Source organism: Scomber japonicus, chromosome 2 (genome assembly GCF_027409825.1).
Source record: "Scomber japonicus isolate fScoJap1 chromosome 2, fScoJap1.pri, whole genome shotgun sequence".
Taxonomy (NCBI): domain Eukaryota; kingdom Metazoa; phylum Chordata; class Actinopteri; order Scombriformes; family Scombridae; genus Scomber; species Scomber japonicus.
The window spans coordinates 21,188,782-21,213,978 of record NC_070579.1 but is presented as its reverse complement, the minus strand read 5'-3'; the positions used below and the strand labels follow the sequence as shown (position 1 = coordinate 21,213,978).

At 41.4% G+C, this 25,197-nt stretch overlaps 1 protein-coding gene across 1 annotated transcript; it reads left to right on the top strand.

Moving 5' to 3' along the window:
• The first annotated feature begins 529 nt into the window (after positions 1 to 529).
• klhl5 (kelch-like family member 5) lies at positions 530 to 24,572 on the top strand. Its single transcript, XM_053337014.1, has 13 exons — positions 530 to 1,125; positions 5,772 to 5,960; positions 11,462 to 11,598; positions 12,962 to 13,158; positions 14,192 to 14,404; positions 17,871 to 18,057; positions 18,952 to 19,176; positions 19,925 to 20,000; positions 20,409 to 20,495; positions 21,577 to 21,651; positions 22,014 to 22,151; positions 23,308 to 23,479; positions 24,516 to 24,572. The coding sequence occupies exons 1-13, from the start codon at positions 530 to 532 to the stop codon at positions 24,570 to 24,572; spliced, it is 2,349 nt and encodes a 782-aa protein (XP_053192989.1).
• Positions 24,573 to 25,197: the final 625 nt, after the last annotated feature.

Here is a 25,197-nt window from a genome sequence, read left to right as displayed (position 1 = left end):
GGCTAATTGTTAGTTGCAGCCATGACTGGCAATTAATTTCCTGTTGATGGACTAATCAACGGCTCTGAATTGAAGCTCACACACACAGGCACACGTCTAATGGCCAGCGCGAAGCCAAACAGATTGGTGAGCTCCAGCTTTACTGATTATTGATTGATTGTCTGGCCCGGTCACTATATTATGATGATGATGACTATACAAAATGCCTGTGGCCTGCGCTGCATTATTTGGCAGAAATGTGACATTAATTTGTCCTTGTAGGGAATGTTTGTGGTCTGGTTTGTGCATGAAAAGCTTAGGCACTGACGTTAAAACTCTGTGTAGCTCTCTCTCTCTCGCTCTCTCCCTCTCCCTCTCCCTCTCTCTCTCTCACTCTGTCCATATACTCCACTATACTCATCTCACTGCCTCCAGTCGCGGTTAATGCGCGTGCGGTTGCCAGGAGAGACACGCGTACGATACAGTGTCCAGCTTTACCGGCAGAGCTGCACGGGCTCTCCCCGCCATTTCCTCCGTGTCGAGCCCTGGGATGTCGAGTAGCGGCTCGGGCTCTTCCTCGCGGAAGGAGTTTGATGTAAAGCAGATCCTCAGGATCCGATGGAGGTGGTTCGGTCACCCTGCGGTGCCTCCGCCTCACTCTCCGCCGCTAGGAGACTACTTCGCCGGGAGGAGAGCGGGAGGCAACCCCGGAGACGGACCCTCAGTTAGCGGCTGTAGCAACTCCAATCCCTCCGGTGTAAACCCCGGCGTGGGGAGTCACAGCGGTCTGGTGGCCAGCGGCAGCGCTGGGTCTAATCTTTGTAACAGCGGCGGCAGAAAGTTTGCTGATCCGGCGGGGAGTCGGACCGGTCCAGGAGGAGCAGCAGCTGGAGGGACGGGGAGCTCCTGTCCCCGCTCCTTCAGCCAGCCAGAGTGCAGGAGCTCTGCCGCGGCGCTGCCCTGGGTCTCCCCGCCGCCTCATCGGCGCTCTCGCCCAGTTACAAACATGGACCCTCCCGGTGAAGCCCCGGTGCCCCAGCTGGTGCCCGAGCCCCCCGTTCATCCCGGGGCTGAGGAGGCGGCGTCGGCAGTGCCACCGGGCACCGAGGAGAGCAACCACCCGGAAACTGACTCCAGCTCATGCAGGTAGGAGATGGAGGTGGAGTTTGGGTGGTTATATACCTGCTTTAAGACTTTTCAACTGAAATTAATAGAGCAAAATCTACACAGACAGAACCATTAAGGGCCACTTAGTTTGTTGAATTTGAAATTCACACGCCCCTAAAAAGTTAGGGCAAGTGAAGAACTTGTGCACAGACTGTGTTAGTTACTTCTACAGGAAACCAGAGGAGTGCAACTGCAGCTTGATGAATCACATTCAATCATCAGTTTTCCGGCTTATTTACTGATATTAGCTGTCACTTCACTGAATCATAATGTGCACCTTAGGCACAGTGACTAGTGACAGGTGGAAACTGTGAATGTGCTGAAAATAGCTGAAAAGTGAATAGGGGATTCACTGAGCAAGAAGAGGCAGTTCAGACAGGCAGGATGTGGTAGTGGAGGGTCACTCATTACATACAGACAGACTGAAAGAGGCAGAGAGAAAATGATGGCTGAGTACCTTTGGGATAGCATGTGGTTCACTGATTTCTCCCTTCAACCTCCTAATGAGCTTCACTATGCAGCCTCTGTTGGAAGACAAACACACAAACATAAACAGAAATGTACACTCTGGTGAATATGGGATTTTCAGAGTCAAATTAACAATATGACTCCAGGGCTAAGCGCCACATGTAGCTACATACTGCACTTGACATTTATACTGTTTTGTTTCCAAGGCTCGTTCTCCAGCTCTGAATAACAATCCTTTACATGTTTTGTGTGCACATGCATGCATGATGTGATGTGTTGCATTAGTGTGGCCATCCATCAGCTATAGTGGTGTGAAAAAGGAATTTAATTAATAGTTGCCACGGAGACAGCATAACAAAGCAATTAGGGCATCACAACTCCTCTTAAGCTCACAGTATGTCATTATTATGATGCAGCAGTAAATGTAATGGAGTAAAGACTGAAACAGTGTGTGTGTGCGTGTAAGTGTGTGAGTGTCTGTTTATGTGTGTTTACTACTCTGGCATAATGTGGCATAATGATGCAGCTGAAAGCCTCCTATCATGCTCCACGTTCCCAGGGCACAGATCAGAAAATATAAATGATTAATGCGACAGGCAGGGACACACACACACACACACACACACACATGCACACACACTCTCAAAAACAGCTTTCATATGGGCGCAAATGCACATGCATCTTGTTATCGATTAATGTCTAAAGCTCTATTGTCCCCCAGTTATATTTACTACAAAGGTGTATGTTTGTATGAGAGAGGGAGTGAGAGACTGAAAGAGAGAAACACAAAGAAGGAGATACATTTAAAAATATCTATTGTTATGCAAGGCTTGATGTCATATCTTCAGTGATGATGGGGATCTGGCAGCGCTTACATAGAAAATTACTTCTGCCTAATGGTAATGCACACATACACACCAGCTGCATTACACTAGGCAAAGATGAAATTATGTTGGGAACCTGAGCAGATGTATAGTACATGCATTTAGTCATGTTCTTGCACATGTTATGGTTGCCATACCAACACAGAGAGTAGTTTCTGCTGCATACATGTTCAGATCTGAGGGTGTATGATTTGTGATGTGTGTATGTATGTGTGTGTCTTTCTGTATGCTTTTCTTCCTCTCCCTCTTGAGAGATCCTGTGTACAATGTGATACTCCAAGAACACGGGTGGCAAAACCCCCAGTGGGATTCATGGGAAGGGACACATACAGAATTCCTGTGTGGCTGGAGGTTCGGCTCGGCTATACTCATCCCTTCCTCTTTTTTTCTCTCTCTCTCTCTCTCTTTCTCTCTCTCTCACTTCACCCCACCCCACCCAGCTTCCCCCATTCTAATCCTGGTGTGCCTTTCCTCAGTCTCTCTCACTCACTCTCTCCTTCTGTCCCGTGTTCGTCTGTGCCCACCCTTGTCCATTCATCTGCCCTCTCTTTTCTTCTTTGCATGTGTGTCACGGAGGATGTAACATGTGACCAAGCAGGCACCGTGGTTGTACGATCATGTCGTATATCAGCTTACAGAACTAAGTTTAATTTGCATTAGCTGTTAGCCCACAGGCTAATCAGGCGAGATAGTTAATCACGAGGGAGCATGTGTATGTGTGTGTATGTAAGAGAGAGAGAGGGAGGCAGGGAGAGAGACAGTACGACGGTTGTGTGAGTGTCCTTGCCTGGTGCAGGGGTTTAAAAAATCTGGCTGCATGGTGTTGATTCGCCCCAGACACACTCTTTCTTTCTCTCTTTCTCTCTCTGTCCATTTTGAGTGCCTGCCAGGCTCAATTAAGGGGACTGGAAGGCAGCGTTCCCCCACTTCAAAGCCATCTCCTCTGGCTGTATTTAGCCACACCATAAGTCTACATGCACGCACACACACGTACACATGCACACACACACACGTGCACACACCAGAGGACAGTAAAGCTTGCCAAAAAGCCTCTATGGAGGGTTAGAATGGGATAGGGAAGAGAGAAAACTGAGGCCAAGATGGATGTAGGGGTGATGGTCTGAGGTGCAGTGGAGTGAGTGATGGATGAGATTAGTCGAAGATATAAAAATGAAGACAGGAGATAGACAGAAGATCACACATCACATCAGCAACAGCACACACGCAAACCTGAATGTGCACACCACTACGACAACGTTGTTTTATTTATAACAGTGTGTCAGATTATTTTTAGACCTAAGTCACTTTAATTTATGAAGTTCAAAATCACAAATTTGCCTCAGAGATCTTCAAACCTGCAATACCTGATTTTTTTTTTTGGGCCATTTTGGGAGTCGCTGGAAGAGGCTGGAAACACAACACTGACAGTATCACCACCTTTTAAGTTAATATGGTGAAATTGTTACCAAAACATTGCCTATTCACACACCCAGCAGATATATTTCTGTCCATCTAACAGATCTAAGTCCAGTATTCACTCTTTATAACTCTGGTTTTGGTCTCCACCAGCTTATTAGGCAAATATCTGGCTCGTCAGCTGATCAATGCTCCACTATGTTCGCCCCCTTTGTCTGCTGTTTCATTAGAGCAGCTAATAACGATGCTGATGGGAGCAGTGAGATTGAACCAAAACATGACCTGAAAGATGCTGTAAAAGTTTGTAGATAGTACAAGGTGAAAATTCTGTGTTGGTTCATCACTACGAGTTGATGAAGACAAGTTGTCATGTGATCCATTGTTAATTTAAATATTGATTATGACCAAACTGTATACCATTAGTCTTCTTCTTTTCCTTTTTTAGGTTTTGTTTGTTTGTTTTCTTTTCGTTTTGATTATTGTGTTTTGTATGTTTAACATATAGTTTAACATATAGTTTAAAGCAGAATAAATATAATGTTAGGTTTAGTGATCTATAAACTGGTTAAGGAAAAAGTCTACAGAAAACCCCTTAAATGAGACAACAGAAAACATAAGAAGGATTTTTAGGAGGAATACACATGCAATAAATGCTGTATATACAGAGTACACAGAATGACAATATTTGGTAACTGAAGTGCAAACACACATGATGAAAGTGGATCAGAGAGGAAGCAGAGCAGCTTCTAAATGTCTTTTGTATTATGTGGACCTGGAAAGAGCACAGATTTGTTTATATTCCTGTTGATAATACTGTCGACATTTTAGTATTTCAAATCATCTTGTGTTTACAAACAGCAATTTCCAATTAATTCCCAGAATGTATGTTTGTGTGTTTGTGTTTAGCTTGTGTTTAGCAAACTCATGTTTGAATATGCGTGTGGAAAATTGCAATTTAGGGTTGTTTGATTTGCAGCAGCTTAGGCTTTGGATACAAACACACATATCTCCACATCCGTGAGCAAGCGTGATTTCCCCACGACTGTAGAGGTGAAATGAGAAATATCGGTTCATTTCTTATCTCTTTGTGCTGCAGGGCCAGTCCTGCCACCACGGCTGTTGAATTAAAAATGGAAGTACAGCTCTGGCTCTCATAAATTAAATGATTCACTGGGTACAGTGGCTATACTTCAGTGCTTATCTTCAACACATGCACACACTAACTCGCATACACACATACATCATCACACACCTCATCAGCTCAGACTGGAAGAATAAGGCATAACAGCCCTGGGCTACAACACATCCACCATAGAATAGCGGATGTTTAAGCCATCCTGGCCAAAAATCTTGTTTCATTTCCCATTGTTGGTATAGATATAAGGAAACTGAGTAACGCTAGAGAACAGAGTAAATTACTGCACGTCCTACGGGCTCAGCTCCCACAGCTATTTAATTGGCAGCTTCTCTTTTAAGCGGGCTAAATTTATCTGGCCATTTACCCCTAGTAATTGGACCATTAAATAGCTTTTGTCTGCTTCTGGCGACATACTGTAACCCTGTTGAAAAGTGAAGGAGAGTGGGAATACGCGTGAGAGAGCATTGCAAAGAAAAAGATGGCACATGGAAGACAGAGAGCATCTGGCGTAGCTCTTTCCACACATCTGTCTCTTTGTTTTGAACAAAAGAGAATCAGCATCAACACACTCAAAGCTTCTCCTCTGTCTGTTTGTCCTTGTGTGTTTGTCCTTGTGTGTGTGTGTGTGTGTGTGTGTGTGTGTGTGTGTGTGTGTGTGTGTGTGTGTGTGTGTGTGTGTGTGTGTGAACCTTTGTGCACTTGTCACTGTGTGGGCCTAGGACATCCAACAGCAGTGCCACATTGTCCTCATGTGTATCGATGGAGCCATGTGTGTGTCCCGAGGAGTGCATGTTCACCGCTCTGTCCCATGCAGACATCACCTTCCGCAAGATGGAGGGCTACCTGAGGTCCCGGCAGCTGTGTGATGTTACACTGGTGGCTGGAGACAGGCGGATACCTGCACACCGGTAAGAGCAAAGAGAGACACAAATGTCACATATGTGCAGCAAAGACTGTGATGTTGAATACATGTTTAGGGCTGCAGGTAATTATTATTTCCATTATTGTTTGTTCAGAACGTTTTTCATATTCCTATTGCCCAAGTTGATGTCTTGCAGATTGTATGTTTTTTCTGAAGTCCAAATCCAAATCTGATAATCAAATAATTGTTTTTGTCATTTTTTTAAACAAAAATCCCCAAACTTTGCTGGTTGCAGAAATGTGAAGATTTGAAGCTTTTTGTGTCGTAGATGATAGTAAGCTTAATATCTGCAGATTTTAGACTGTAGATAGGACAAAACATTTCAACACATCTCATGGGGTTGTGGGGAATTATAACAGGCTTTTCTTTTACTATTATCGGACGTTTCATAGACTAGACGATAAATCAAGAAAATAATCAGCTGATTAATCAATAATGACTATAATCATTAGTTGTAGTTAATGAATTTCCTCCATTATTAATCAGAATTATCCAAGAGACAGAATGAAAGAGTGATCTCTGTAGGAAATAAAGGCAGGAGTATAATTTGAATATAATTTCAGTAGAGTCTGTAAAGCTGTTTTAAACATATTTTTACACATATTGTAAAAATGTTATATTTGTTTGGGTCAGATATGTCTCCACTCTCTCAACACTTACTGGGTGCACTCTGAAGCATACACGTTGGAAACACTGTCACTAAACACTTTTACACTTTTATGCACACGCACTGTGTCTATACACAAGAACATATCGACAAATGCAACACACACGCAGAGATACACAATTATACCAACACATATGACAGAGCCAAGACAATAGGGAAAACTAGACTTTTAGACTTAGACTTTATTGTCCCCAAGAAGAAATTCCTTTCCATAGCACTGTACATATCAGACAGCAGTTCATACAACAGCACACAACAATAAAACAATAATAACATAAAATGACAAGTACGCTCAAAGAAACCAAAACAAAAAGAGCGAAAAAAGGCAACAATAACAACAAGAATGACGAAAGAGCGCGTGTGTTGTGTGTGTGTGTGTGTGTGTGTGTGTGTGTGTGTGTGTGTGTGTGTGTGTGTGTGCGTGTGCGTGTGTGTAAGATATAGAGGGGCAGAGAGAGCATAAGAGGGAGTATTAACCAAGGGAAAAAATTAAAAGAAAACAAATAATAAATAAATAATAACATAGCAAAAATGCACTTGGAGGTCATTTCTGGTTGGGCTCTAAGGAAAAAGTGCTGGGGCGGATCCGGAACCGGATATATGGATGTTTTTTTGTTTTCCCTTCCTTTTAAATTTCTGTAAGTTTGCTTGTTTTATAATTCTTTATTCTTAATCAAACGATATACCTTAAACCATAATATGTGCACCCAACCTTTGCCTATGTATGCAGGAGCATTAGCGCTTAAACACAGCACTGAGTCATTTATCACAACCTCTGACTACACACAGACACACACATGATGACACACACTGCACTCTGAATGTTTAGTCAGAATCATTCACAGCACAGTCACACTCATAAAAGTCCCCTTTTTATTTGTGTAGTCTCTCTGTTATCGCATGGTGTCAACTGAGTCTCTGAACCATGCATCAAACACCATGCACACACACACATGTGTCATCCACCTCTTAGCCCCCTCTGTCCTGCTCTGCTGCTGTTTCTCTCTGGGCAAGTGGCCACCGGTGCAGCACTGGGGTCCATCTGCACAAGGATGAGAGAGAAGAGCGGCCCTCCACCGCCAGAAAGACTCCTTTTCTCTCTCTGCCTTCCTCTTCTGCCTCATTTAATTTAGTCCTCCAGGCACAGATGGTGACAAACAAAAGACCCTGCTGTATGAGAATCCTAATGGTGTTTGTGAAAGAGTGTGTCGGCTTCTGAAGTTGTGTGTGTGTGTGTGTGTGTGTGTGTGTGTGTGTGTGTGTGTGTGTGTGTGTGTGTGTGTTTGTGTGCCAGCAGAGGGGGTGGGTGTAAGACATCTTTGTTCGAAAGTAGTTGTTTTGTTTTGCAATTGATTTATTGTATGTGTAGGATAAAAGTGCTTTTCTGGGAAGAAAACATAGAACCTTTTCCTATCCGTCTCTCTCTGTCTTACATGTACACACAAACAAATGCACCCTACATGCTGAATAGGCCACTCGTATAGCATACAGCTGCATATTTCTTGTGTTGAGTTTGTTGCAAGCAGTGCATTTTGAGCAAACCTGAGGCTCTTTCTACAGTGTGTTTACTTTAAAAGAAGTACAGCACGATTATACTTTTTGTCTCTGGGGCTGCATCTTATACAAATGCATAGAGGTACACTATTTTGCAAGTCTATTTTTTTTACTTTTACTTATTTTAGTCAGTATACCTGCATGACTTCTATACTTCTTTATACCTTCATGGGAGATCAATGGGCATGCATGTTGGGACCATTATGTGCATGTTTCCGTGCAAAAAGGCATGTTCATTTTTGAAAAGTCATAATAGATCAGGAGACCTCTCTCACCACCCCTCCTGCTGTTTTTTTCCACCTCTCTGTTTTTCCACTACTATATCTCTGTACCAAGGAGTACATCCACATTAAAACACAAACAGACACAGTGTTCAGTTTCCAGCTCTTGCCCTGCTTTTTCCTGAGTCCAACTCTTCTGTTTCCTGCATGCTCTCCTCTCTCTAGCATTTTGTCTGCTCTGTACTCTCTCCATTACAGCGTGACACACAGCCTGTCATGTCTCTGTCTTCAGCACGGCTCACTTGTGTTTGTGTGTAAATAACCCTGTGCTGTATATAGCCTCCGTCGCTCACAGCAAGTCAGACAGGGACCCACATGAAAAATTAAGGAGTGGAAATGGTGTGCGTCTGTGTGTGTGTGTGTGTGTGTGTGTGTGTGTGTGTGTGTGTGTGTGTGTGTGTGTGTGTGTGTGTGTGTGTGTGTGTGTGTGTGTGCGTGTGCGTGCGTGTGTCAGAGAGAGTTTCACACTCAGTGATGAGACTATACACATGTACATACACACATGAGGTGAAAATCTGTTCGGATGATATCAAATAGAGCTCTAACGTGAGCTTGATCATGATCAGTTTACTCATCATCAGCCATTTTTAGAACAGGACAACACCCTTTTTTTTACTAACTAAATATTTTTGTGTGTGTGTTTAATTTCACAGTAACATGAAAGGATAATGGATTGTTGCGGTGGGGAATTCATTATCTTTTAACAAGTGACCTTAGGATAATGCCTCTCTGTCCTTCATCTGGCTTGCTCTCCATTATGCCACTCATCTTTCTTCTCAGGCTCTCTTGCCTCTAAATTGGACATTGACCTTCCATTAACTTTCATCCTGCCACCATATTTTACATACAGGGACTTCCAACTAGGGTCTCTGAACATCAAGAATAAACTACTGAAAGAAAAAGCCGTCATAGCAAAGTGCTAAATTATTTCTTCTCCAAAAACATTGTTAGTGATTGTAATTAGTGTCAGCTGGAAAAAAACAGATAATAATTATTTTTAGGAAAGTTACAGTTCATTTGCATATTGTGTAAAATATATTCTTTTATTTAATACAAATTGAAGCTTTTATCCCAAGTACAATCTTTCCACTAAGTGTAATCACACATTCTTGTTTATTTATTGTACTAATGCACTTTGTAGTCACATTCATATTTATTCTTTATCTTTGCACTAAATGTTACCTGATATATTGTTTGATGTACTGTTGTTGTGTTAATTGTGCCTTGTAAGGTGTCCTTGAGTGCTTTGAAAAGCACCTTTTAAATAAAATGCATTATTATTAAAGTCTTGACAAAGAGAGTGCCCCTACTACCCCTTAATAGTGTGTGATACATTAAATTAGGACCCATGGCAAACATGAACTCAATAAATAGAATAAATGGTTCCAGCTTTTGAGTCCCCCAGGACCTCAATACATTAGTATTTAGAAAAATAACAAATTAAAACAGAAACAGAAGATGAGATCAACGAATTGACAAATTGGAATAATAAAAGGAAGCACCTGTGAGATGTGACAAAGAGTCCACCTCTGGGGTCTTGCCCTTACCTCAGTATGTGGGATTAATGTTAAACATATTCCTCTCTCTTTTTCACTGTCATTTTCTCTCCATGAGCTCAGCTGCTGTGATTGACACATGCAAATTGATCTCCTCTCTGACTGCACGGATTGGCAAGTTTTTGTAGTGCTTTGAAGGGACTTGATCCAGCTGGGTTTATGTCTCCTTTTATATCATTATGTTTGGTCACTTTAGGTGTTTAAAAAAAAGAAGTGTTTCTTCAAATAGTGAAAGCTAAAGTAACTAAACAAATGAAAAGTGTCTGAAATAAAAAGGAACACTTGTCTCACAGGGTAGAGCCAGGAAACAATGAAACAATGATCTGTAGAGATGCAGTATGAAATAAGGAGACAAACATTATGTGGAGTTTATATGTTACAGTTACATTACATTACTGACCCTCAGGTCATTCCTCTTATTTTAAAACATTACTTTTTAGAGAATATCACTATGTTAAGACAATCACGTGCTCCATGACAGTGTCATTAATGAGTCTTGTGTAAATGAGTGGAAACATGTCAGCATGCCCCTCCTTAAGATGCTGTAAAGTCCCAGAGCTTAGTTTGATGCTCAAAAAAACACAGACGGTCTATAAGTGACATTATTCTGATGTATGATTCATCTTCTCTCTTCAACTCTCCTGCTGAATTTATTTTGACACCTCTGCTATACTTTCTAGCCCACACTTCTCCTGTAATGCTGCACTACTACAATTGAAATGGCTTGTCACATGTTTGAACTGTGAAGTCAAGTCAACACCATCAAAACCTTATAAGCCCACTTAAGTTTGCTTAAGTGGGCTTCACAACAAAAATGAGACAAATGGACAGGAGAAATAAAAGTTATGATAAATATGCAATAAAAACCATAAAATAAATTAAAATAAAATAAAGTGCACTTTACTCTAGTGTGTTAGGCTCTGACCAATCAGTATTGTTTTTTGAAACTAACAGAAAGCTGAAACAGCCCTTACATGTTACTATCATTGTGCAGCCTGAGTAGGAACAGAGTTGGTCCTGATTGTTGGCAGGTAATAGTAGGAGACACTTTTCTAGCTTTAGTCGTGCAGTCATAGACTTTTATATGTTTCACAAAGAATAAACACTGTCTGGTTGTCACCAACATTCCTGCAACGTCTCTCTCATTTCCTGTTACAGCTCTACTATCTGTAATAAAGGCTTGACATGGTTTTAAATCACCGACAGGTCATTCATATTTATATCTGCTCTGTGATGTATTTTCAGGATCATAAAAGTTTGTGTTTTCATGTTGTGTCGTCTTTGCCAGGCTGCCCTATCCCTGTCTGTTCTGCATTTTTTCCCTGTCAGTCCAGACTTGTGCTGTCAGCAAGGTCAAAGCACTCTTAAGTTTCTCCATTACAGCTGTCTGTCCTCTCTGACTGATGCCTGACACTGTCTCTCCTCACAGACTGGTTCTCTCATCCGTGTCAGACTACTTTGCGGCCATGTTCACCAGTGATGTGCGGGAGGCCAAGCAAGATGAGGTGAAGATGGAGGGGGTTGACCCGGATGCGTTGTGGGTCCTGGTGCAGTACGCATACACAGGTACAGAAACACTTATCTATTTTTATTAGAAAAAGATCAGTACATGCAGCCATGCTCCGCTCTTCCTCTGGAAGAAATCCCAGTATGTGTGCACTTTTATTTGCAAAGTCACTTTCTTCAAATTGCCCCTTGAGGGACAAAGCAAGTATTTTGAATTGAACTGAATAAATTGACAGTTGTCAGACTGGTCAAATGATTATTTAACCAGTATTACAGTGCGGTCAGATGTACTGTATTTCAGAAGTCACGACTGATTACAGCATTAAGATGCATGCTGTCTGTCATTGTACAAGATTTAGTTTTTTACAAGAAGATAGATGCTTAACTCTACATTCGATTTTTGAAGGAGGAAAAACATAGCTGCATTGTCCTCTATGGATTGAAAAGTATAACCATGTTCAGACAGGACGTGACAAAAGTTTAGAGATAAAGCAGATCAAGTAAATGGAAAGACACAACTTATACAGATATGACAGAATGAGTCAGAGATTGAGCTGAACCTGTACCCAGTTGTGATGTAGACTGATACTATAGTGCTGCAGTAAATCCTCACTTGTGGCATAACATGTGTATTAATCAGCAGCTGAGGGTTAGTGTTTAAGATTACAAGTATGGTCCCCATCAAGTACACAATTACTCATGCTTGAGTAAAATTATTTTGTTAAATAAATTAGAAATTATGGAGACATTTTTAAAAACTGAATCTATCTAGTCCATTTTTAAAGATTAAAGTTTTCAGATGCAGTAAATGGACTTGGGGCTTGCTGCTACAGAAATGGTAGGGAAGTCAAAAAGAAAAATCAAGAATAATTCCAGCCATACCTGTCAAAGGCTGATACCATCAACCTAACAGTGACTAAAAGTGCAAGGTCCAATTTCCAGTATAAATCTCATGTACAGTGTACATAGCCTATATATTTTTGCCTCAATGCAGGTGATGTTGGGGAAGGGCACTGTACACAAATCACAGTGTGGGCTTTAATTTTAGTAGTGGGTGAACTTAATGTAATGACTTATCTCTGTAGACATTACTGAATCCATTTAGGTCACAACTTCAGTAGGTTTTGGTTTGAGATTGTGGGTTCAAAATGTGATTTGCTGTTAACAGCTAACATCTCCAGGAAGCTGTCTCAAGCTGCAATCACATTTTCTACGGTAAATGGTTTCATTTTAGGTCACAGTTCTACGAAAAATGTGTTAGATTTAATGAGCTTTTGCTTGTGTTGATGGGCCTGTTACTTTTGATCTCAAACCTGTTAAATAATACATTTCAGACTCATTTTAATACATAGCCCTTTTGTGATAAATAGTCTTTCGTAGTCTTTATCGTCCTACGTCTACATGCTATCTCTGTGTCCTCCAGGCCGTCTCGAGTTGAGGGAGGACACCATAGAGTCTCTCCTTTCAGCCTCTTGTCTGCTGCAGTTGTCGTCTGTGGTTCAGGCCTGCTGCTCCTTCCTCATGAAGCAGCTCCACCCCTCCAACTGTCTTGGCATCCGCTCCTACGCCGACGCTCAGGGCTGCCATGACCTGCAGACGGCCGCTCACGCCTACACCATGGTGGGTGTTTGCTATACTTCTAGTGATTGCCACAAGAAAATGAATGAAATGACAGCTTGGGAAAATATAGACCTGAAAACAATGATGTAGATTGAATAAAACAATATGAAAAAAACAAACGTATGCTTTCACATTTCCCAACAATCCACCTCCCTACCTCATATTCCCCAGTCAGACTATGGTCATTTTCCAGTCTTGATGTTATTCTCTGTAACAAAAAGGTTCCTCACTCACAACACACCACATACCATTATCACCATGGCTGTTTTCTTCACAGGGTTGCTATGGTGACTGTGAAATAGCTTCTTCATCCACTGGATCATTCTTTTTTTCTTTTCTTGTTCTCTCCCGTCTTTACGTGCCTGCCTCCCTCTGTGTCTGTCTCTGTCAGTGTCACTGTTTCTCTATGTAAGTGGATTATTGTTCAACTTTAATCTGGGGTAATTATGTCATTGAGGTGGCTTCATCTGGGTTTTACTGTCTGCCTGTGTCTGTAATTCTCTCACACAGATACACAGCTCATAGGATTATTATAGCCTACGTGTCAGAGCTATACAATAGATGGACTTGGTAGAGAAATGCTTTTTTTAATGTTTTGTTAATTTGGGAATCAGATTTCTTTGCTTTTTCTAATCTTTACCCTAGAAAATACCTACCTTAAAAGAAAAAAAAGGATCTGGTTTTCATTTCTACCTCATGTGTATTCAAATTCTTTTTCGATACGGCTGACTTATTCCAACCTTTTCTTATCCAGACCCCTTTTTTTTCCAGCTCTTCTCATCCATCTTCCTCTGACCTTTCTCAAGCCCTCATTTCCTTCCTTTTGTCTCTCTCCTTCCTAACTTTGATCCATTTTCTCCCTTCACTCAAATCCTCCTATTGTTTTTTTTATCCTCTCACCTCCCTCTTTATGCTGCAGTTCATGATTCATTCATCCATACTCTTTTGAAACTAATCTGTCTCTTTTCCTCTTTACTCTTACAGCCGCTCAGTTTTACACCCCCTCTCTCTCTCTCTCTCTCTCGTCCACCAGGAACACTTTCTGGAGGTGGTCGGAGGCCAGGAGTTCCTGCTGCTCCCAGTGGAGGAGATGGAGAGGCTTCTCACTTCTGATGACATCAACGTGCCCGATGAGGAAACCGTGGTAACCTCTTTGCTAACTTGGGTCCGTCATGACGCCAACACCCGGCAACGCCACCTGCCTTTGCTGCTTGGTCACATCCGGCTGCCACTACTACAGCCACAGGTGAGAGCTCTTTTGCATATCGCACTTTAATTATTGCCTGATTTAATATCCTGTGACCACATATCCGTTATCACATTATCAGCTGCCTTTGTCTCTGTTTTCCTTTTGTCTCTTCCTCATCTTTCTATCACCCCTGAATCAGCTGAATGGATAATAAGTCCATACTGTATGTTGCCAAGAAGCAAATGTTGAAAACATGAAGATTACATTCATTAACAACAAAAAAGCACTGTCAGTCAACTAGAACTGCAACAATTAGTCAATTAATTGATTAGTTGATTAAAAGCAGATTAGTGGGCAACTATTTTGATAATTAGTAAGTCATTCCAGTAATACTTTTAAAGGAAAATACCAAAGATGTGATGGTTCCAGGTTTAATATGAAGATGTGCTGTTTTTTTTACATGATAGTAAATTGAATATGTTCAGGTTTTGTTCTGTTTATGATGCAAAACAAGACATTCAATAACACCATCTAGGATAATGTGGTGGTCATTTTTACAGTTTACTGATATTTTGTAGATCAAATAAGTAATCATTTGATTAAGAAAATAATCAAATCGAATCGATTAACTGATAATGACAATAATTATCTCCTCCACTCCCCCAGATTATTTAAATTTATCTTCAGCCCACACACACACACGCTGCCTTTTTCTTCACCTATGCAGTACTCAAGATCTGTAAGCAGGCTTTGATGTGTGAAATTAGTGGAGTTCCCCTTTAATCTTTTCACCTGTTCTTCAGATCTCTCGTAGCATAGTAAGAGTATAGTAAGAGTTTTTGCCAAATTTGTCCTCTCTCCATCCTGCTGCTTCTGTCTGTCTCTCCATCTCTCACTCGGTCTCACTATCCAGCAATTAGAGAGACTATCCATATCACAACTACTACCCTGTCAGGCGTGTGCTTGTGTGTGTGTGTGGTGCGTGCCATACTCTTTCTCATCCTCCCTCTATCGCTCTCTCTCTCTCCTTCGTAGCTACTGTAGCAGGGTATCTGACTGGTAATGTGATGCTGAGACATTTATATGCTGGGAAGAACCTCAGTTACTGCCTTGGGCTTTGAATGTACAAACACGCACACACACACACTCACACTCACCACTCACACACACACACAGACACACAGACACACACACACACACACACACACACACACACACACACACACACACACACACACACATTTTAAATCTTAATTAACCGTGATATCTCTCTTAACTGCAGCTAAAGTATCTGTTCTCTTCATCTCCCTCATCAGTCATTTCCTTTGCTACATATAAAGAAACGAAGAGTTAAAGCTCCTGCTGTGCCCCCTCCCTCTCTCCCTCTCTCCCCCTCTGCCTTCATCTATACATCATTATAGCACACAGTATGAACACCTCAGATATATGGTTTTGCCCCGGTCAGCTGAAATCACAAGTAGCTGTAACATGTAATCAGGGGTGAAGATGGATGGCAGAGAGGGAACAGTGAAGCGTGATGGAGCAGAGACGGATAGCAAGACAGACACAGAGATGAGGCTTGATTCAACCTTTAACAATGGGCCATGTGCAACCCTGCCACCGCCACCACCGCTGCCATCATCATCACCATGCTAAACTGACAAATGGATTAACATTTTGCAGCCTTATGAGCTGTGAAATGCCAATAAAGCAAGAAATAAACCTCACACAGACAACCGATCAATACTCATCAACCAATTAGTCAGCTCTCTATCTAGGCCGCCATGCAATTACTCATCAAGAGGATGTCAGTGCACCACATTATTACCTTTAATCCCTACTCCCAATTACCACTGTCACACACACACAAACACACATGGTTTAATCTCAGTCAGAAGAACATCTGTTGGAGGGAAATGAGACAATATGCACCACACAGATTTACAAAGCAGTAATTGTGTGTTTGTGTGTGTTTTAGGACTGCAACAATTATTTAATTAATTAATGAAATAATTAATCTGGTGATAATAATTCTGCTGATTATTTTCAAGATTTATCATTTGCTCTATAAAATGTTAGAAAATATTAGAAAAATTTCATTATCTACATTAGAATTTCTCACCGCCTAGTAGGCTGTCTTAATTTCTTTTTTTTGCTTTGCTATCTCACAAATGGTCCAAAACCAAAAGATATTCACTTTCCTATTATAGAAGAAAGAAGAAAGTAAGAAAGTAAAGCTTCACATTTGAGACGCTGGAAAGTTTAGCATTTTTACTTAATAAATAATAATAATACGTTTTCTGTCGATTACTGTAACTAATCATTTCAGTTCCAGTGTGTTTGTGTGTGTGTGTGGTGGGGAAGATGCAAAGGCAGCATGCGCATACATATTGAAGATGGAGAAGGTGTTTGGTAGCAGTATGCCTTGCAAGAGAAATAAGATGAGAGTAAATATGAAAAATATGGGAGGAGCTGTGTTTCTATCAGTAAAGGAGTTTGTCATAAGTAGGTCCACGCTATTGGAGTGTGAGCTTTGACAGAGAGGGGAGCACAACAAAGAGAGGACAAAGTGGAGACGGTGGGACGCCTGCAGGATTGTTTCTTATCTCGCCCTCCACATTCAGTTCTTCTCAGTGTGATGGACAAATAGCACAGGAGAGGACAAACAGGTTTTTTCCCTATCTGTGTCCTTCCCAAGAACACACACACATACGCAAATGAGTGCCGCAATAGGGTTCATCCTAATTTGTCCCTCTGTGATTATATGCAATGGAAGCGTGGGTTCACCCTGGCGGGTAAGCTACTTATCCATTTACCATGCTTGCTTTACGCTCTCCATTTCTAGCTGAGAAAATTGATTTTATATTCACTGACCAAGTTGAATTATTTGGGCCAAATCGTTCTTTTTCTGGAGGTGGAAATTATACAGGAAAGCACAGTGGAGAAATAATTTAGCATGTCTTTTATCATATATCATCTATTACACTTGTTTCCTTGTGATTGAATGTTAGCAGTGTCCCCACTGACTTCAGAGCCAACACACACATACATGCAGGCGCACATACATACACAGCCTAGAAACTTCAAATGACTTTCCATTCTGTCAACACACACACGTACGCAAACACACACAGACACACCTATCTAAATGTAAATCACGTAATTCTAGCCTTCAGGGAAAACTTGCCTCTCACCACCCTGCTTCTCTCACATACTGCAATTTCCTGTGGATGTATTTTAAGGAACAGACCAGCAGATTGAAGTGCTTCATGCTGCTGGCCCTGGCTGTGTGTGTGCGTGTGCGTGTGTGTGTGTGTGTGTGTGTGTCTGTGTGAACACTAATGACTGCTGGTCTAATCTAATCTCTCCATCAATGAATGAGAGAACGGATTTCTTTCGACCCTCAGACCATCGCAATCAGTGATAATATCGTAACCCACTCTGACCTATACCCGCATTACACACCCTGTATTTGTGTCATCTGCTCGTTGATAGAAGTGGTTACATGTCCCTGTGTGTGTAGTTCTTAGCAGATCTGGAGACCAACCTACTTCTCCGGGACAGTGTGGAGTGTCAGCGACTGCTGATGGAGGGGATGAAGTATCATCTCCTGCCCCAGCGCCGGCCCCTGCTTCAGAGCCCACGCACCCGGCCACGCAAGGCCACTGTAGGGGCAATGTTTGCTGTGGGTGGCATGGATGCCACGAAAGGTAGCACAGTCACTTGCATGAACCGACAAACAACCAGACACACTTTTTAATATATATTATGTATATTGTATCATTAACAACTCAATTTCACAGATCAGATTTTTCTTTTGGTTATGAATTAATAACCAATAATTCAGCGTAAACATCTCCATGATTATGGAAAAACCTAAACTTACATTCTTTTTTTCATTTTTGTTATTGTTGTTTTCAGTAGCTGGTGTCATTCTTATAAAACTTATTTTTTCCAAATCTCATGAAAACACCTAAACTGGCTGAATTAACAAGCTGAATTAATTGGTCCTACTGAAAAGTGTTGATTGTGTAGCAAGCCATGTGCCATGTAAATGAGCCACACAGTTGCACTGGGCTTTGTAGTGTATTTTGAGTCAATCCCAAATACACAGTCCTGTTATCAGTCCAGTTATCACATTTACTGCTGAGAATAGAGAGTAAGAAATGTACTATTTGCTGCTGTCTCAGCAATGTTTGCTAAAAACTGCAGTGCCCAGCTGTTTTAAGACATTATGTCACCTTTCTTAAAAAAAATGAAATAATATATTTGTGACTCATCAGTAGAGATGGGGCTTAGTGCCATTAACAGTCAGAAAGTTTTGAGATACAGACAAACACATTGTTGATTTTGGTGTTTTCATCATTATTTCAGTTGTAAACAAAAATGAAAATATAGAATAGCACCTACCTCATAATTTAATGTTACAGCCATGTCCACTGTGACAGTACAGATAAAAAACAAAAAATCTTACAGACCAGGATGTAACCTGGTGCTCTTACTCCATACATAAGCACAAAGCCAGAGATCAGCATACATCCCCTTACACAAGACCCACTGTTTTACTTTCACATCGTGTGCATGTATTTTTTTTATCTCTCCAGGTGCCACCAGTATTGAGCAGTACTGTCTGCGTCAGGACACGTGGAGGCAGGTGGCCACCATGAGCGGACGGAGACTTCAGTTTGGCGTAGCTGTCCTCGACGGCCGTCTCTATGTGGTGGGAGGCCGAGATGGACTCAAGACCCTCAACACTGTGGAGTGTTACAACCCCCACAGCAAGACTTGGAGCGTCATGCCACCCATGTCCACACACAGGCATGGCTTAGGTGAGCCTCCTATTTCGAACGCAAATATGGTTTACATGAACTGTAAAGGGCTCGAAAAGATAAATGGAAACTTATTTTTAATTCTTCCTGAGTGTCAATACAGATTGCAATTCACTGGCTTACAATCGGACCGATATTTTTCAGAGGATTGGTATTAGATATTTTAATTTTGAGTGTGTCATTATACAAGTGCAGTTTTAAAGAAAAACACTACTGATATTTCAATCTTTTGTGATATTTATTGATCCCTGCTGGATCTTTTTCTTCCTGTCACAGTAGAGCCAAAGGTCAGTTTCTACTACAAAACAGCACCTCTGCAGTAAGGTCAATATTCAATATTATGCTCAAGGGCACTTCAGCAGAGTGGCTTTAACTCAATTGTTTTGTTTGAAGGACAGTCTCTCCACCCACTGTGTAAGCTGTTACCTTTACAATGACAACATTTGAAGGCGTGCTGTGCTGGTGCTTTATTGTGTTTATAAATGTGTGCATGTGTGTGTGTGTGAAAAGGGAGGTGGGGATTCAAACACACATCTGGCGGCACAGATGTTCTGGCAGATAAATCCCTTGAGTACAGAGGTGTCAACATGCTGCTAACTCTGCATGCCAACCCTGGCTGTAGCTTCACACACAGTAAAAACTCCCACCTCTTGTACTTAATGTGTGTGGTTTTATGAGCTTGTCCGAGCTGATATTGTTCTGGTGAATTACCATGATTTAATCATGCATATGTGGTTGTGTGTCGCAGGTGTGGCTGTCCTAGAGGGGCCCATGTACGCAGTAGGAGGACATGATGGCTGGAGCTACCTCAGCACAGTAGAAAGGTGAGGGAGTTCTATGCACAGCTGGCTGAGCATTAGTGGTTGCTTTATTTTTTAATTTAGTGGCAGCCAGCCATGCAGAGAGTTTTGGTTTTATGTGCTGAAGTTTTCAGAGATAAACATCTGAGATTTTGGCCTTCAGCCCAATACAAAAGGAAGCTTTTGTTTCTACAGTTCACATCACTGAAAAATGACATTTAAGAAATAAACCAGTAACCAGGTACAATGTTGTTGAAAAAAAAGAGGAGCTCATTCACAGTAACTGAGACTATTTTCATTGTTGCTGATGGAAGATGAAGTGACTGCTTTGCTTATTTCGTCACTTGTTGCAATTGCAAATTTTAGAAGTTCAGGTTTGCCACACTTTTATTATGGTTAGGACTGAGAAGCTGTTTGCACTCTCCCTACCAGGTGGGACCCTCAAGCTCGCCAGTGGAGTTTTGTTGCAAGTATGGCAACACCCAGAAGCACTGTAGGAGTAGCTGTACTCAATGGCAAGTAAGTGAGCTCAAAAAATGTGTTTGTTTTTTGGATGTTGTATGCACTTATTGCAAGCCACTTTGCTTGCTATACATAAAAAAACTACTGTACACACTGTACAGAAATAGAGCCGTGTAACCACATTTGTATAATGATCACTGTAATCCCAGAAATAGTCAATTAGGTCAAATTCAGTGCTAGTGCTAGACTGCTTGAAACAGTACAGTACAAATTTGGTCTTGCTGCTAAGCCCTAAGAGGAGAAGAAATACAGACTTGTCATGTGTGAAATGCCAGAGAACATATTAAAAACTCAATCTCCATGAGTTTGGAGGATAAAGGAAATAGTGAAGGTGTGTTGGTGTAAATATTCTGTTGCTATATCAAACCGTATTGGAAAAAGTGACTCACAGTCTGACACATAAGACCACACACAGTCAGTCATGTGCACAAATGCACATACTAATAGAAGGATTTGATAAGTTCCAGGCTTGAACATCCTCACTTGCCCTGAATTTTTACAGCAGCCAGCGAGTTATTAGACCCGCAATATTGTGCCATTGTTTTTATTATTCAGTGCCTCGGAGAAACGCTACAGAGAAAGGCTTTATAGATGGTAATTAATACAGAAACAACTGATTTGTGCTAAGCATGCCCAGCAGTAGGTGTGTATGTGTGGCTGCGTGTGTTTGTGAGTGTGCGTGTATGTGTTGTGTATTCTCCGGGCTCCTCGCCTGATGGAGCTCATTACTTGCTCGACTGGTTCTGTTACACTTCTTTCTTTGCCCTCGTAACTCCACATCCATGGATACATGCACACACACACGCTGAGTGACGGCTCGAAGTGTGATGCCCCCAGAGCGTTGGGTGATTGATTTTGCTCACCTTACTTTGTCGCCTAAATCCTGCACACACTCACACACATACACACCCCCCCCTTGTACCATCTGTTTTGGTGTCACTAAATTGAAATGGGACTTCCAGAGTCTGGAAATGTGTGCAGCGTTTTGTTGCAGGTGTGTGTGCGTGTGTGTGTGGGTGCGTGCGTGCGTGTGTGCATGCGTGTCCAGAGGGATGACACTATCTTCTTTCTTTCACAGGTTGTATGCAGTCGGAGGTCGTGACGGCTCATCCTGCCTGCGTTCAGTGGAGTGTTTCGACCCTCACACCAACAGGTCGGGGACTGGGGAGTTCATTTAACCAGAATTAATTGCAGTCTCCTGCTTTATTATCTGTCTGCTGTTCTTTCCAGTGAAGCGTCTCTGTGCTTATTTGCCCTCAGATCAAAGGAGACAGCTAACCCTCTCAGGGTGTTAGAATAGACCACATTCAAACAACTTCTGTTTATCAACTGCATTCATTAAAGTCTCCACTTGATTATTTTCTTATACATGATCCTGAATAAATTAGATTTCATAAAATAAAGCAGAGCAGAGATTTTGACCTGACTTGCTTCACATTAATGTGGTAGAAAGTGTACAAATCGTTTTAATTTTTTCTCTCCGATTGTTTAAAACCTGCTGACCTCCATCTACAGGTGGAACGGATGTGCTCCAATGGCTAAACGTCGTGGGGGTGTGGGTGTAGCCACATGGCACGGCTTCCTGTATGCCATCGGAGGTCATGATGCTCCAGCCTCATCTTTGGCCTCTCGGCTAAGTGACTGTGTGGAGAGGTGAGTCTGTTGCCATTTTGTAAAGGAAACATGTCGGATGAATCAAACTGCAAATCAAATAGATTTTTATTTGCAATGCCCAATGTGCTCTGATTAAAACTTTTGGTTTGGTACTTTTGTTTCTCATTTTTATATGATTTGTGTTGTATTTGACATGTCTTTCATGTGATGTATGTTTTAAGTTCCCTATAGGTAAAATCTGAATTCAGTTTCAAATTAACATAAAATAGAAAATATAGGTAATCACAGTAAACCTTGATGCAGTCTGTGTGATGTTTTCAGATGTGTTGGTCGGGGCAAACAATGTGCATGGAGTTACAAAGAGGAAAAGTGCTACTGGTTTCAAAAATGTTTTTCGCCATTCTGTATTGCCATTTCAAATTTTTCATTGTCAATAATGATTAACATAGAAACTTAGTGGATGATTTATTGATCCTAGAGGTTTATTTTAGAGGTTCATTTCAGCTTCGTTTTTGAGAAAACGTGTTTTGTCTTTGATTTTGGCATGGGGGATGGCTAAGAAAACTACGAGACCCATGAGCCTCAGCTAGGAAATGACTTTTAAATAACACAACACCAGGGCAAATTGTCTCTATGTTCAGACTTGGAAATTGTTGAAGTTGTAAACAAAACACAGAGCCATATTTGCCAAAATAAAACTGAATTGACTCTTAAGATTGTAAAATCAGTTTTTTCTTGCTGAAATGCACCTTGAGAGATTAGTTGTAGTCAACTTCTATCCCAAAATGTTTATGTGCACAGTCTTGTGCCTTCAACTTTTAATTAAAGAACCAGATAACGCAGTTATTCATATTTTGAATTGATGACCAGGAGAGTTTCATGCCAGTGCAAGTCATAGAAGTGCTCAAACTATGAGTCGGGTAACGTTTTCTATCGGAAACAACTGATCATCTGATACTATGAACCCCCAAAAGAATTTGTTCCATATTTTGGGAAATATGCTTTTTCACTTTCTCACCAAGATGTTAGATAAGCACAGATATCAGAGTAGTATTGATCTTCTCATCTAGCTCTCAGAAAAAAGAGAGCAAACATGAAACTTTTTGAATATTATCCTTTAATACTGTGGGCCATGGTGTGGAAAAAAGTAAATGTAACATACTAATACGTATGCTGTGTGTGTATGTTTGTACAGGTATGATCCTCAGACAGATGTGTGGACGGCAGTAGCCCCCATGAGTATTAGCAGAGATGCTGTTGGTGTTTGTCTCCTTGGCGACCGTCTCTATGCTGTGGGCGGTTATGATGGTCAGGTGTATCTCAGTACTGTGGAAGCTTATGACCCTCAGACAAATGAATGGACACAGGTACACACACACACACACACACACACATGCTATTATTAGAGGGAGAGTCTTCACAGTTGACAGAATCATGCAGTCTGACCTTTTCCCAGCCCCCCTTTCCATGTAACTTGACATGTTTTCATTGTTATGTTAATGTCTGTTTTCCTCATGCTAATATTGTCCTTGCCGCCACAGCAGCAGTGGGCGATAAAGGCGACTTTTTCAGAGCTGAACAATCCCATTCAGCAGGAGTTTTTCCATCACACCTCAGTTTACACCTCATCTCCTGCATAGCCTTAGAGGATTTCTAACCAAAGTCGCTGGAAATCTGCCATTTTAGAGACAGGCACCATGCTGAGAACAAAAGGTGGGCGGATACGGAGAACATTCAAACTGACACAGTGGGAGGAGGACAAACTGAGATGTTAGGGAACATGTTGAGACCATTAAATGTGTCCTCTGTTCATTGTCAGACACTGAAACAAACAAACCAGTGGATATGTTGTCTGTCTTGTCCTAACTGCAGTAGCTTCACTCTGCCTATTCGCTTGAGCACAGACCTGTCAATCTGTAACTCTCCAAGACAGATAACATGGATGGTAAGTTTATTCTTAAAATAAAGTGACTGATAGACAGCTTGGACTGTCTGTGTAGAAACAGCAGCTACAAAAATAAACCAGACAAAACCAAAAATTCAATTCCTCTCCATGATTCACTTTACATTTTGTTTTTAAATGTTGAAAAAATATGTAGCAGTGCTTGTGGATGGATTCACAGTGTTGTCAACTGAGTAAGTTTGTATATAACCAACTAACAGTTGACTTCTGGCCTGCAGGCTTGTTCAACCAGGCAATTTGGGTTCAATGCTACGCTCTCTTGTGGGGCTGCAACATCTGTTATTTTCTCGAATCATCGATTAATTGTTTGGTCGAAGATGGTGAAACTTACATGATTTCACGTCACTATGGTGTTTTATAATTCTACACAAACCATAACTGCATCTGTTAATATCCAGACTTGATTATGATTCTTGTTGTTTTCTCTGTTTGCTCTCCAGGTGGCACCTCTGTGTCTGGGCAGAGCAGGGGCGTGTGTGGTGGCCGTCAGACTGTGAAAACACAAACTCTGACATTTGATGCAGCTCAGAGACCTTCCTCTTTGTCACTCAACTGCCTGCCAGGATGTGACCAAACGCTTGGACTGCCAGTCGATCATTTCCATGTTTTGGGGTGAGATTAAGGTTGAGGTATCAGGTGTCAGGCATCTGATAAGGTTTTCACATTTGTACAACCTGATAACTTGAGCCAAAGTGAACCAGCACCCAGCCATGATGAAGTGGAATCTGCAGTGTTTATCTGAGCATGACAGAACAGCTGTCAAGCAGGGTTTTTTTTCTTGCCTGTTATTTTGTCTCTCTCACACTCACATACACACACACACGTAAAGCTACATGGCAGCTTTCTGCTTCTATTTCTGCTGACAGAAAAAGGTGAGAGAAACCGAGAGAGATTGTCAACACTGTTGAGAAGCCTCATCATTTTTGCTGTAGTTTTTCTTAACAACATCTGATCATCTGTATTGATGCTATTTTAATACCAGTATATTCCCTGTTATTTTATACTGCAGATGGCAAGTCCTCTTCTTTTTCTCTCTCTTGCCCACTGACAGATGAAAAAAAGACTTTTGACATAATCAGCACAACGTTATGAAGAGCTATACTGTAAGGAACTGCAAACCTC